Raw genomic sequence first — 14,176 nt, 5'->3', positions numbered from 1 at the left:
AAAAGCCACAAGCCTCAGGGCAACACACAGATGAACAGAAATGGATTAATTAAAGTGTAAGAGCTAATCAGTAACAAGCCTATTGGCTGGACATTTATAATTAGTAATAAGTCTCTGAATGGTTATTTGGGAAGCAGCTGGCAGAACAGAGCTGATCACCGTCCCAACAGAAAAACTCCACCTACAAGAGAGAAAAAGGGAAGAAAAGAGAAGGGACAGAAGAGAGATGAAGGGAGGTCAAGAGAAAGGTAAAAAAATAAAGCATGACACCATCTTAGCAAGGAAAGGACATAAATGAAAAGAATGTTATTAAATAGAAGTCAAAGACTAATTCTGGAGTTAAATAAAACACAATAAAATTACAGACTTAAGAAAAATAAAAACCCACAAACATGAAGACATTGGTAGAGAATATTCAATCTCAAAAAAAAAAAAAGGAGTGAAAAAATGAGAAAGTTTCAGAGAGATGTGGTAAAAATTAAATGTACAAACATACATACAGTGAATCCAGGAGGAGAAAATTAAAAATATTTCAAAAAATTAAGGCTAAAAAACATCTGTGGTAGTTTGAATGAGAATGGCCCCCATAGGCTCATTTGTTCCAATAGCTGGTACCCAGTTAATAAAATTGTTTGGGAAGGATCAGGTGTGGCCTTGCTGGAAGTGGTGTGTCACCAGGGATGGGCTAGAAATAAAAGACTTATGCCATTCCCAGTGTTCGTGCTCACTTGTGCGCTCTCGCTCTGTTTGTCTGTCTCTGATTGTCTGTCTGTCTCCAACTTGTAGACCAATCAAGATGTGAACACTCAATTGTTCCTGAGGCCAGCCTCTGCTCTACCACCATGGGCTCTAACCCTTTTAAACAGAAAGCCCTACTTAAACAATTTCTTTGAAAGCTGCCTTGGTTTCATCACAGCAACAGCAAAGTAACCAAGACAGAGCTTGGTACCAGGAATGGGGTATTGTGTGACAGACCTGACCAGACTGTTTTTGAAGGAATGTGGAAGACTGGGACTTTGGATTAGGAAAGCACTCTAAGCAGAGCTTAACAGACTATCCCAGTAAGAACCTGAAGACAGTAGTGAGAGAGCAAGTGGACTATGGAGGCCCAGCTCAAGGGGGTTTAGTGCGGAGCAATATCAGCAACTTGGCTCTAGAACATTCCTGTGATATTTTGGCTAAGAATGTGGCTGTTTTCTGCCCTTGTCCTAAGAATCTGTCTGAGGCTGAAATGAAAAGTAGTTTATTATTTCCTTGACAGTGGAGATTTCAAGACAACCTAATATTGACTCTGTCCTGTAGTTATTAGTAATCATTCTTATGTGGGTCTATAATGAAAAAGAGCAATCAGGGCAAAAAGAAATACAGAATGCACAGTTTGAAGCAAAAAAGAACACCAAGGAACTTAATGTTAGAATCAAGCCTTATGGTACAATAGATAAGATTCAAGAAAGACCTGTTCCAAAATGGAATAAAGGGAGCAGTACCCTCAGTGGTACCCTTAGCTCACCCAGCTAAGCTTTCAATTTGTAAAAAGTGAGACTTGGGGAATTTTCTATGCCTAAAAGTAACAACAAGGAAAGCTCCTGCAAATGTGCTTCAAGAGTGCCAGAGTTCACCCCATGTTGATGGTGTCATTCACATGGTTCTGGTTTTAGTCATGAAGGACAGATGAGTATAGGGTTGTAGAATCTTTCTCTGTGGTTAAAGAAAGTCCAAGGCCTGGTGTGTGGCAGGGAGTCCCTGCATGGAGGTCCTGAAAGGTCATTGTATGAAGCAATGAAAGTGAAGCCAGAATTGTGCTGGAAACCCCAACACATTGAAGACATCAAAGCCATGAGACATCTGCCAAGGAGTACTTGCCAGAGTGAAACTAGCCTAAGAGAGAAAAGTGTGTCACTAGCAGCGAGGCTAGAAGGGACAGCCATCTGAAATCAGCCTCTTAAATCAGCCACAGAGCTACAGGGTTGGAAGCCTGCCATGCTGGCTTCAGTCTTGCTTTCATCCAGTATTTCCTCACTATGCCCTCATTTCTCCCTTTTGAAATGGCAATGTATAGCCTGTGCCATTGTATGTTTGAAGAATGTAATTTGTTTTTTTTATTTTACAATAGATTATAATAAGAGATTGCCTTGAATCTCAGAATAGACTTTGGACTTTGAACTTTTGAACTGTGTTGAGACTGTGAAAGACTATGGGGAGTACTGAACGCATTTTGCTTTATGATTTGGCTACAAGTTTATGGGAACCAGGGAGTAGAATGTAGTGGCTTGAATGAGAAGGGCCCTGATAGGATCATATGTATGAATATTTGATCCCCATTTGGAGAAACTATTTGGGAAGGATTAGAAGATGTGGCCTTGCTGGATGGAGGAGGAGTGTCACTGAGTGGCCATATGAAGTCTATCCCTCTGAAACTATAAGCCCCAAATTAAATCCTTTCTTTTATAAGTTGACTTGGTCATAGTGTCTTATCATGGCAATAGAAATGTAACTAAGACAGCATCCCTATTTTTTTTATTTTAAAAATTATTTTATTATTTATTTTGTTTTTGGTTTTGTTTTTAGAAAAGTTCTCACTACATAGCTTTGACTGGCCTGGATCTCACTATGTAGATCACACTAGACTCAAAGTCATAGAGATGCCTCTGCATCTCAAGTGATGAGATTAAAGGTGCATAGCAAGTATCCCAAATTTAATGAAGCCACTAGCCTACATATCCAAAAAGATTTCATAATCTCCAAGTAAGGAAATATGTAGGGATCTCCATCAATATGCATCATAATAATAATGTCACAAACTGAGAGAGAAAGAATTTTGAAAGCAGCAAAGATAGTGTTCTAGTTAGCATTAACTATCACTTGACGCAACCTAAAATCATCTTTAAAAAGTCCCCACTGAGTTTTTTTCTTTATCACTTTGGTCTGTAAACATGTCTGTGGGGGATTATCTTCATTATTAATTCATTCAGAGTGACAACAACCCACTATGGGTAGCACTATCCCTAGGTAGATATTCCTAAGCTGTATAAGAAAATTAACAAAACATGAGCCTGCCTCATTGCCTAGCAAGCAACATTCCTCCATGGTTTCTGCCCAGACTTCCTCAATGATGGACTGTTACCTAAGAGTGTGAGCCAAATTAACCCCTTCCTTCTCAAGTTGCTTTGGTGTTTAATCACAGTAACAGAAAGGAAAGAACCGACAGAAAAATGAGTCGCCTTGCAAAATGGAAACCCAATAATATTAAAAGTTAACTTCCCATCAGAAACACTGGAGATAGGATGTGATGAGACAATGAGGAAGAAGGGAAAGAAAGAGGAGGAGACAGAATTGAAATACTCTGATTACACCTTAAAAAACAAAGCTGATAGAGGTAACTTCATGAGTACATATTAAAAGTAATATAACTGAGGATAGAGAATTTAGCTCTGAGGAAGTGTTTTCCTAGAATGCACAAAGCCATTGGCTCCATCCTCAGCACTAAAAATAACAACAATAACAACTGCATATTTCCTCATTCTCCTCTTGACTTACTTAAAGAGCACTATATGACCTACAAGAAGCAGAGGACAGAATATGGTAGAATAGTGGTTACCAGAGAACAGGAAGGCAGTGAGCATGTGAAGTTGAGCAGGGGTTTTCATATCTGAAGTTGTAAAGTTACTAAGTGTAGAAGCCAAAAGTTGAATTCAACAGTTTGGGTCAGGAGCTCACACTCATGGCTGCTGTTTAATATGTGAGGCATTGCTAAGGCCATGGCAGATAACTGATAAGAGCTGCTTTAAGATTCTTCCCAGTCATATTAGGAGGCACAGAACATTGGGCCTGTTATTATCCATGAATTATTTATTTGTAAAAGAGAAAAAAAAATAACCTCTGCACAGAGTGTATTTTATTGAAGGCATTTCCTGATACGTCCTCATTCTAATGAAATTTCAATGTTATTCTCTCCCTTCATTTACTCATCAAAGTGTACACTTCTGCTTTTCAGTGACAAATTGATTTCTGGTTAGGTTCTTACTGAAGATATGATATTAAACTCTACCTAATGGTTATTATACTGTAGAGAATGACCTAATGTAAACACACTTTCTATGATAGTCATACCATCAACATCATAGGATGTAGAATCACACAGAGACAAGCCTCTGGGCATACCTGGAAGGGATTATATAGACTAGACTAACTGGGTTGGGAAGGCCCACCTGAACTGTGGATGGACAGAATAAAGGAGAAAGGAAGCTGAGCGCCAGCATTTGTCTCTCCCTACTTCCTAACTATGGATGCAAAGGGACCAGGAGCCTAACCTTTCCTCCTTCCATCACTTCCCTCCATGGTGAACTGCACCCTCAAACGGGGAGGCCAAATCAACACCTCCTTCCTTCAGCTCTTTTGTACTGTCACAGCAACAGGAAAAGTAATGAAGGCACTTCTAAAAATCCCACTGCAAGCCTGGTATAGCACACATCTCAATATTTAGTAGCTAGAGGCAAGAGGATTAAGCATCCCAGGCTAGCCTTGGCTACACAGTGAGATCCTGTCAATAGGAGGTAAATAGTTTTGTTTTTAAATAGAACTTACCAGGTAGACAATATGAAGGTCATTCTCTAAAACAAAGCCTTTCATTGCTCTTTGGAGGTCAGCAAAAATGTCTAGGGTATCAGATGGAGAGAGTGAGGAAGAAAGAGTAGCTGATCCAAGATGTGTCGGCTGATAGACCTTTCCTGGAACGGGGAATACAGGAGCAAAGGCTAAAACAAAACAAAGCACTGCCTCCTCTACTACACTTAACCCTCTCAGTTCCCATCAAAGCAATAAGCAGAACCTTAGCGAACATGTAGAAATGCATGAGCTAAAAAGTGAATATAATAGAAAGAGCGGGCATTTTTGCATGAGTGCTTGTGTTTACCTCCTGCACCGTCACTGGGCTCTGTCACCTGGATGAACTCATTTCCCAACAGCCATGTCACACAGGCATCAATTGCTCCAAGGTGCACATCATCTTGATTTCTCCCAATTCCCTGCCTGCCTTCCTTTACACCAGCAGCCAAGAATGTACAGGAGGCATAAGTCTGCATATCTTGTGGTGTACTTGCCACTCCACCAACGATTATCTGGGAGAAAATGTTTGCAAAGTTCCGTAATTTTTATAAGACGTGTAGAGCCTCAAGACATCAAGTAAATGAAGTGACTTTATTTTCTTAAGATATCTTCGGTCTGTATGTAGAGATGCTTTATTAAATCTTTTGTCTTCATACATTACAAATACAGATGATACCTACTGACAACATAACATTTTCTGGGAAAGTAAATCTAATATTTTCTTGTAATCAAAAAAGAATGCACCTGAACTTTGGGAACTAGTTATATATATAAAAGAGGTAGCGATGACTCATAGCCAAGAGTCTAATCAGTCTTTGCTCCTTCCTCTAGAACACATGGACATGTAGAAACACTCCTCTTACAACTTCCCAATAAGAATGTGAAAGGAAGAAAAATATGGAGTTAATATTTAGTGTGTATTGCCTTTGTTGGCCCCAAACTTCTGAAGCTCATATCTCAGCCTCCAGTAGGCTAGAATAAGGAGCATGCACCACAGATCCAGCCCTTCTGTGAGCTTATTTTTTTATAACTTGATTTGATTTTAATGTCCACATATATTAGAAGAACTATGGTTCATGTTGTCATCTTTTCTTTAAACTCAAAATGCAGTAAATAATATATAAAAGTAAAAAAGATGAGCCACAGTTATAGCTCAGTAACAGAGTGCACACACAGCATGCACAAGGCTGAGTTCTATTCCTCTATTCCCTACACCACACACACACACACACACACACACACACACACACACACACACACAAGTTAAAAAGAACTACATCTCATTTGGTTGTTTAATTGTTTTGAATAAGTTGATATGGTAGTAGCTATATTAAACTCCAAAAATAACTACATATTCATAAATAATATATAGGCATATGTATATATAAACTTATACATGTATGTGTATATATATGTAGATGTATCAAAATTTATCAGCTTATTTGGCAGAGCCTGAAGAACTATGAATATCTGTATTATGTTTAAATATATGTGGGAGACAGATTCGCACTTGGGAAGGGTATAAATATAATAATCTTGTTTTTGTTTGGTTTGGGGGGGGTTGTTCTTTGAGACAGGGTTTCTCTTTGTAGTTCTGGCTGTCCTAGAACTCACTCTATAGACCATGCCAGCCTCAAACTCAGAGATCTACCTGCCTCCGCCTCTTGAGTGCTGGGATTAAAGGCATGTGCCACCATGGCCCAGCAATAATCTGCTTCCTAAAACACCTCAGATTTTGGCATACTCAATTTTCAATAGGTATAAAAGAGTAAGTGGTGATTCCTTGGACTCCTACCTCCAGAATAGCTCGTATCATGCTAGCAGTGACTTCTCCTTGGCTCTGTAGACAGCTGTGCACAGGTTCCAGAGACCCTCGAAGCAGAGCAATGCCTTTGGATTTCTCAGAGTTCTTACAAACTAGGATACTTTCACCTACAATCAAACCACACATCTAAGTTCCAATCCATTCTCATATGACACTGCTGAAGACAGGTTCTGACTTACTGAAAGGAGACAGGAGGTGCTGGAGGTTGTTTCGAGCACAGAGTTGTAAATCACGGCTCTGGTTTTGAACTCTGGACAGGTGACCAGAGTGTTACCAGAAACCACACTGCTACTCAGCTTCTAGATTCTTTGTAGCTGACAGCTGAAGAAGCAGCAAGCATAAGAACACTTGTCCTCTATAAACTGCTGTCCTAGGAAAACAGCTTTTCCTTTGTCTTATCACTTCGTCACACTTTACTGCACTTTGTTAAAAATAACTTAAGACCCCCGCATCTAATAGCTTTGGCTATGAAGCCTCCATGCACATAACAATTAAAACATTAACACAGAATAGAGGTGATATGCCTTTTCACTATTAACCTGTCTCTCTCTCACACACACACATGCACACACACACCCCAACCACAGTTTCCCCTCCCCTCTTTCCTCCCATTCCCTTCCTATAACCTCCCCTTTGTCCCCACCACCACCATCCTCCTCTCCCCCAATCCACTCCTCCTCTGTTCCTATTCAGAAAAGGGCAGGCCTCTAATGAATATCAACCAAACAAGGCATATCAAGCTGCAGTAAAACTAAGCACCCACCCCCCTTGTTTTAAGGCTGGGCAAAGGAACCCAGTGTGAGGAACCCAGCCAGCCAAAGTCTTAGGGACAGCCCCTGCTCCCACTGTTAGGAACCCCACAAGAGAACCAAACTACACAACTGTAACATATGTGCAGAGTGCCTAGGTCAGTCCCATGCAGGCTCCCTGATTGCCAGTTCAGTCCCTGTGAGCCTCTATAAGCCCTGTGTAGCTGATTCTGTGGGCTTTCTTAAGGTGTCCTTGACTCCTTTGGCTCATACAATCCTTCCTCCCTCCCTCTCATCCATACAATTCCTGGAGCTCCACCTAACGTTTGGCTGTGGGTCTGCATCAGTTTCCATGAGTTGCTGGATGAAGACTTTCTTTAACCTGTCTTTTAACACCTTACTCGTGAGGAACCAGCTATAGAACACAAAGAACTATAAAAAAGGGCTTTTCCTCTTCCCCAACTGGCTGATGCATCATTAAATAACTATGTAATTATTAGAGAAATTTTGAATACTATAAAGTAAATGCAAATGTAGATACTAGCTATATATATATAAAATGACAAAATTCAAGAGCTGCTAAAAATCCTAACATTCACTATCTAAATGCTTTAAATCACTATGGAAATCAAATAGATACAAATGTCTGAAAAATACTTAAGCAGATACAAATTACCATTGTAAACAATTAAAAACTAGTAAGAAACCATGTTTTTGTTCTTTGTTTTTTAAGAAAAAGAAAATGAAGTATACTTGTGCAATTTTCTCATGTTATAAAAAAAAAATAAAAGCAGCATTATGGTGGAAAATCTAAATATTCTGAACAGAAAAAGGACAGATGATGATTCTCTGAAAATCACTGCCAAATAAAATTCTAGAAAGGATTAAATAAAGGGAATCCAAACTAGATAATCTCTGAGTATTTTATGCAAGATTGCAAGGGATCAGAGGAAAGGTGTACGGATAGAAGTTAGTTTACTCCAGATTATTCATTAACTGGCTATTGTTATTTGTTTAATGCCTCTATGGAAAAACATGTTTTTGTCATGTGCAGCTTGTCCTTGTGAATGCAGACTTTACTCAGGTGACTCTTCTTCATCCTCAGTATCAATTGGCTGATGCTCTGAATAAAGCTAGCTATTGCATGAGACTTCAGAACACCTCATTTTTAGACTCCATCTCCCAGGTCCCACCACCTTAAGAGTAGTAAACACTGACTACCATTTAGCAATTAGTCTTACATTGAACAATAAGATCTGAAGTAACTTTTGATTCTTCTTTAGATATTTAATTAAAAAACTACTTCATTGCTTAAGTCAAAACTTTTGTTTGGATTGCTGATAATAGCATCATTACTTGCTGGTGCAAGGTTAGATACTACATCAATTTAGAGACAAAAAGTAGTACTCCTCAGCTTTAAGCACCCTGTTTGACTTGAGATTAAACACTAGAAGGTCTACATGAGATGATAGGGAGATGGATCAGTGGCTTAAGTGCTTAATATGCAAGCATGGAAACCTGAGTTCATACCCCCAGCACCCAAATAAAGGCCAAGTATGGTGGCCTGCACCTGTAGCCTCAGCAATGGTGGGGCAGAGACAAACAGATCCAGGAGGCTTGCTGAAGAAATGACAAATTCCAGGTTCAATGAGACACCCTGTCTCAAAATTTAAGGTGGAAGAAGCCTGGATAGATGCCTCAATGAGTGAGAAGATTTCTTCCAGAGGAACTAAGTTTAATTCCCAGCACTCACGCTGGGTAGCTCAAAACTGTTTATTGCTCCGGCTCCAAGAGTTCCACCACCCTCTTTTGTTCTTTGCAGATAAGTGCACTCACATGTGCATACCCCACCACAGACATAAAATGTACATAAAAATATAAAATATTTGAAACAAGTAAATAAGAAGGAGAAAATAAAAAATGAAAAGAGAAAATATCCAGTGTGGACCTCTGATCTAAATACCCACAGGCAAGGGCACCCACACCCAGATACACCATACCTATTGAAAAAGAAAAGAAAAAGGGAGTAGATGTAGAAATTAAAATCATCTCCTAGCTAATAAAATCATAAATCTTGTTACTTATATAGTATTGAATCATTTCACTACACACAACACAAAAGAAAGATCGTAATTCTCTACCAGGAGAAAAGCAATAGTTAACAAATGAAAATCATATTCACTATAAATATTAAGTAACCCAAGAAGACGGCATTAGTGCACTGCACAATAAAGAAACATATCACAATGGGAAATAGCCATGTATTAGTCAACTTCCAAGTAGATGGCTGTCAGCAATGGCATGACAACTATACCCAAACTCACCCATTGTGTCTACTCCTTTCCTGCCAGCGCGGCCAACCATCTGCTTGTAAGTGAGGATATCTAAAGGCTGGCCACCGAAAACTGGAGTGCGAATAATCACCCGACGTGCAGGGAGATTCACCCCAGAAGAAAGAGTAGACGTTGCTGCCAAGACCCGAATAAGGCCTTGACGGAAGGCTCCTTCAATGATATCTCTCTCTTCAAAAGTGAGACCTAAATAAAATGCAGGTCCCAAGACATATTACCACAGAATCAATATACTTGACTACATATAAGCAGATTTGAGAGTCAGCTTCAAGCCTTTAAAGATCTTTTATACAATAGTTAAGATTATTAATAAAAAATATCATCAGTCTACCTATTTAAGAGTATAATTTGCCATCTTTAGACATTTTTAGACAGGTCAGCAAAATTACCTATGTTTTACGTAGAATTGATGGTTTCTGCTGAAACTATTTATCCTGCTTCTGTTAAAAGAAAACAGCAGCAGATCAAGTGAGTGGGACTGTGTTCCAATAAAATTTTAGTTATAAGAACAGATAACAGGTTAAATTTAATAGCATACTATTGATTAACAACCCCTGTGTTTTTGTGAGTGGATATGTATTTACATATACACATTTTTAAAATTTATTTTAAAATTTTACCATGGTTATTTATCATTAAAATTATATGTTTCTATTATATAAGATAAAAAGTTGAATAAAAACTGAAAGGAATAAATGTCCAATCTTAAAAAATATTCTTTTTTTTCCTTCTCCACCCCAGTATTTATTAAGCACATTTTAACCAGAAATTATATACGGAGTTCACAGATTTTTCACTCATGATCACATTTCAAATTTATAACAACCTCTGAGATACTTGTTGAAGAAAACATTCTTATGATTTCAATCTTAACATGTATGATCACAGATCCAGCACATCACTCAATGACTATTATACACTGGTGATTCTGACAGCCCACCCACCAGATTGTTTTTTTTTTTAATTATTATTATTTTTTATTTTACATGCCAATCACAGTTTCCCCTCCCTCCTCTCCTCCACCCCACCCCCATCCACTCCTCAGAAAGGGTAAGGCCTCCCATGGGAGTCAACAAAGCATGGCATATCAAGTCGAGGCAGAACCAAGCTCCTCCCCACTGCCATCAAGGCTGTGAGAGGCATCCCACCATAGGGAATAGGTTCCCAAAAGCCAGTTCATGTGTCAGGGACAGATCCTGATCCCAATGCTAGAGGCCCCACAAACAGACAAAGCTACACAACTGTCACCCACATGCAGAGGGCCTAGGTCAGCCCCATGTAGGCTCCTAACTGTCAGTCTAGAGTCCGTGAGCTCCTGCTAGCTGGGGTCAGCTGTCTCTGTGGATTTCCCCATCATGATCTTGACCCCCTGGCTCATACAATCCTCCTCCCTTTCTTCACCAGGACTCTCAGGACTCAGCCCAGTGTTTGGCTGAGGATTGTTCACTTCTAGTCCTCTCCAACTCAATGACAATTTCCAAAACAAATTTGACTTTGCTGTATCTGTGAGCCTATGCCAATTCTTGACATAAATAGAAACAGTAGCATCAAATTTAAGTAGAAAGTATCACTCTAACATCAATTTTAAGGAAACAATATATAGACAGGTAAGACTTTTAGAATTCACTTTCCCAGTGGTTGGGAAAAAATCCATTATCTAGCATAGCTATAAAATTCAGATAAGTAAGCTTAAAAATGTTTGTTTTACTCTGGTTTGACTAAATCCACTATTTCTTAAAATAAAATATACAAGTATCCAGTGTGATTAACAAGAAATAAATTCACATAAATACAAAAATGAAGAAATTACTAAAGTCTGATGAGGTTTTTAAATTTTTTATATTTTATTATTTTATATGTTTGCCTATGAACCCATACGAATAAAGGTGCATTACATGTGTACAGGAGCCCACAGGGACCAGAAGAGGGCATATCAGATCCCTGGAACTGGAGTTACAGGCAAACACCACACAAGTCCTGGGAATCAAACCCAGGTCCTCTGCAAGAGCACCAAGTACTCTTAATCAGAATTATGGCTCCAGCCTGTGATGAGCACATCTTAACACAGATTAGAAACACGGAATACCTGCATGATGAAATGCTACTCCCCATGGCACGGTGTTCTTCAGCACAGAGTCTAGTCCTGAAGGTGAACGCTTTAGCTGATCCAGCACTTCCAGAAGGCTCTTATGCTGTAGATTCACGGGGGGACATTCAGATGGTTTTACAAACCCTGTCAAACACGCACACACAAATAAATAAGTAAATCACAACTGTACAAATTTCTTTGCTTCACTGACTGTTACCTGCTAAGTCATGACAAAAATAAATATCAGGTTCAGATACAGCCATGGATCTTTTAGAACCACTGACCCAGAACACTACAATACAACCAAGATGGGATGTGACTTGAACCTCAAGAATTTGTAAATCTTCATAGGTAGTTCTAAAAATGTATCCCAAAGTGTAGTGGATAGCCATCCCAGCATTGGCCTGGAAGTTCCAACCCCCATTGAGGCTTCAGTAATGATCACGCCCATAAGGCGGGGCAGAGGAGGGGGTGGAAGACTGAGGATCAGGAGGAGGTCGCTCTCTTGGTTTGGGAACGCTGGACGCAGGAGGTAGACCGAGCAGAGTTCTCCAGAGAACACCGCCGGACTGTGCTATACCTTTGCCAGACCCTGCAACCTACCCCTTCATTTGTAAGTTACCCTACAAAATAAACCTCCCTTTTAACTACGTGGAGTGGCCTTAATAATTTCACCAATACCAAAGTGATGAAGCTCAGCTTTAAGAAGACAAGATGTTCAAAGGAGGGGATCAAAGGGCTCCTGCTGGAGGAAAGACAATCACTTGTTTGGTTTGAGTATACAATGTTCCATGCAGGCTCATGTTTTCATACCTGGTCCCCAGACAGTGGCAGTTTTAGGAGGTTTTGGAGCTTTTAGCAGGTGAAGCCTGGCTGATAGCAGTCGGCCACTGGAGGTACACACCTAAGAGTAAAGCCCACCTGTGGTTCTAGCCCTTGCCACCTGCTTCCTGCCTGCTGCCAACTCACTGCTTCTGCCTCCATGAAGTCTCTCAAATCTCCCCACCATGATGGACTTGTACCTTCTGACACCGTGAACCAGAATAAGCCTTCCTTTCTTAGGTTGCTTCTGTCACAGTGACAATAAAGTAACCAACATACCAAGCAAAGCCTACACATCTGAATCCTTGCTCACGATGTGTCCTGCCAACCTGCACATCAGCTGCCTGGGACCCTAGTCCTCTCTGGAAACTGTGCTGGCTCCTGCCATTAATCTAACAGTCACACAGTACCTTCCAGTGTGGCCATTTAGTATTACTTCTTCCCTAGTAAGAGTTTAAACACAGGAACCCTACCTTCTTAAAGAACTGCCCAGACTTTTGGATTCCTAAACTTATAAAGCTTCATTAAAAAACTATTTTAATGTATACTTTGTGTTTTTAATTTTTAGGTAAACTTTTCTTAAAATTCTGAGGATACACATAGGGTTGCCCATGCTTTATTTTGCGAAAGATAATAAAAGTATATTAAGCTATTACCCATCAGTATATTTATTTTAAGAGAAGTGGTGTGTGTGTGTGTGTGTGTGTGTGTGTGTGTGTGTGTGTGCATGAGTTCATGTGTGTGAAGATGAACATGTGTGCACATGCATGTGGAGAGAAGGGAACAACTTCAAGTGTTGCTCCTCGGGTGTCTTCATCTGTTTTTTGAGGCAAGGCCCCTCACTAGCCTGGAACCTTCCAAATCAGCTAGGCCAGACGGCCAACACCACCTGTCACCACCACTCTTGTGTGAGGATTACAAACATACCACTAAGCCTTGGCTCGTCTTTTGTGTTTTTCTTCTAATGTGGTTCTAGAGATCAAACTCATGTCTCTGTATTTGCAAGGCAAGAACTTTACAGCTGAGCTACTTCCTCAGCCCAAAGGAAGTCATTTTAAGGTTAAAAAATTAGTAAGATAATTCCAAATTTTCAACTTATTCATAAAAGTGTGCTACTCTATTTTTATGGAGAAAATAAACAGAACAGACCAGCCCCAATCCAAACTCTGCATTTAGGAACCACCACTACAAATCAAAAGAACAAAACTCAAAAGAACACGATGAAGACTCTGATCCTCAAGGAGTAAGTTGTCATGGAACAATGTAAGACAGCACCAGGTAAGACGGCCTGGCAGAGATTCTACACTGGTAACACATTGCTGGACAAGACAACAGTCAGTACAAACACCAGCAAAGATTACTTGTTACAAGGCTGGAATACTGACTGCCTACCCTCATGATGCCACTCACTGGCAAAAAGAAGTAATAAAGTACCCTAAAAAATCCCATGACTAGATCTGGTCTGCAGTTCTAGAACTTCACTGCAAAGACAATGGCCTGAAGCTTTAGAAAATCTCAGTGATAATAACTCATTCTACAAAAACACCCTTTATTTCAAAGTCACTCACTTCTAAGACACAAGGAGGAGTAAGTGACAGGGAGTGGCTAAGGAGGGAAACTGAGTACTAAACATACAAACTCAATTTCATAAAACTCTTTCATCATAGATACTTTCACCTTCAATATTCAAGAAACAATCAAGTATTTTGTAAAATTTCCTAGAAAGAATAAAATG

General features: G+C 39.7%; 1 protein-coding gene across 1 annotated transcript in view; it reads right to left on the bottom strand.

The window, feature by feature from the left end:
* Polq (DNA polymerase theta) overlaps nucleotides 1-14,176 on the bottom strand; it is a 77,218-nt gene that overhangs the window by 44,086 nt on the left and 18,956 nt on the right. Inside the window, 5 exon segments of the mRNA XM_036203987.1 lie at nucleotides 4,585-4,727; nucleotides 4,913-5,117; nucleotides 6,401-6,537; nucleotides 9,504-9,716; nucleotides 11,617-11,763. Coding sequence (XP_036059880.1) covers nucleotides 4,585-4,727; nucleotides 4,913-5,117; nucleotides 6,401-6,537; nucleotides 9,504-9,716; nucleotides 11,617-11,763 — 845 coding nt within the window.

Source organism: Onychomys torridus, chromosome 12 (assembly GCF_903995425.1).
Source record: "Onychomys torridus chromosome 12, mOncTor1.1, whole genome shotgun sequence".
Taxonomy (NCBI): domain Eukaryota; kingdom Metazoa; phylum Chordata; class Mammalia; order Rodentia; family Cricetidae; genus Onychomys; species Onychomys torridus.
The sequence above is the reverse complement of the archived record's forward strand: the minus strand, read 5'-3'. Positions and strand labels throughout refer to the sequence as shown.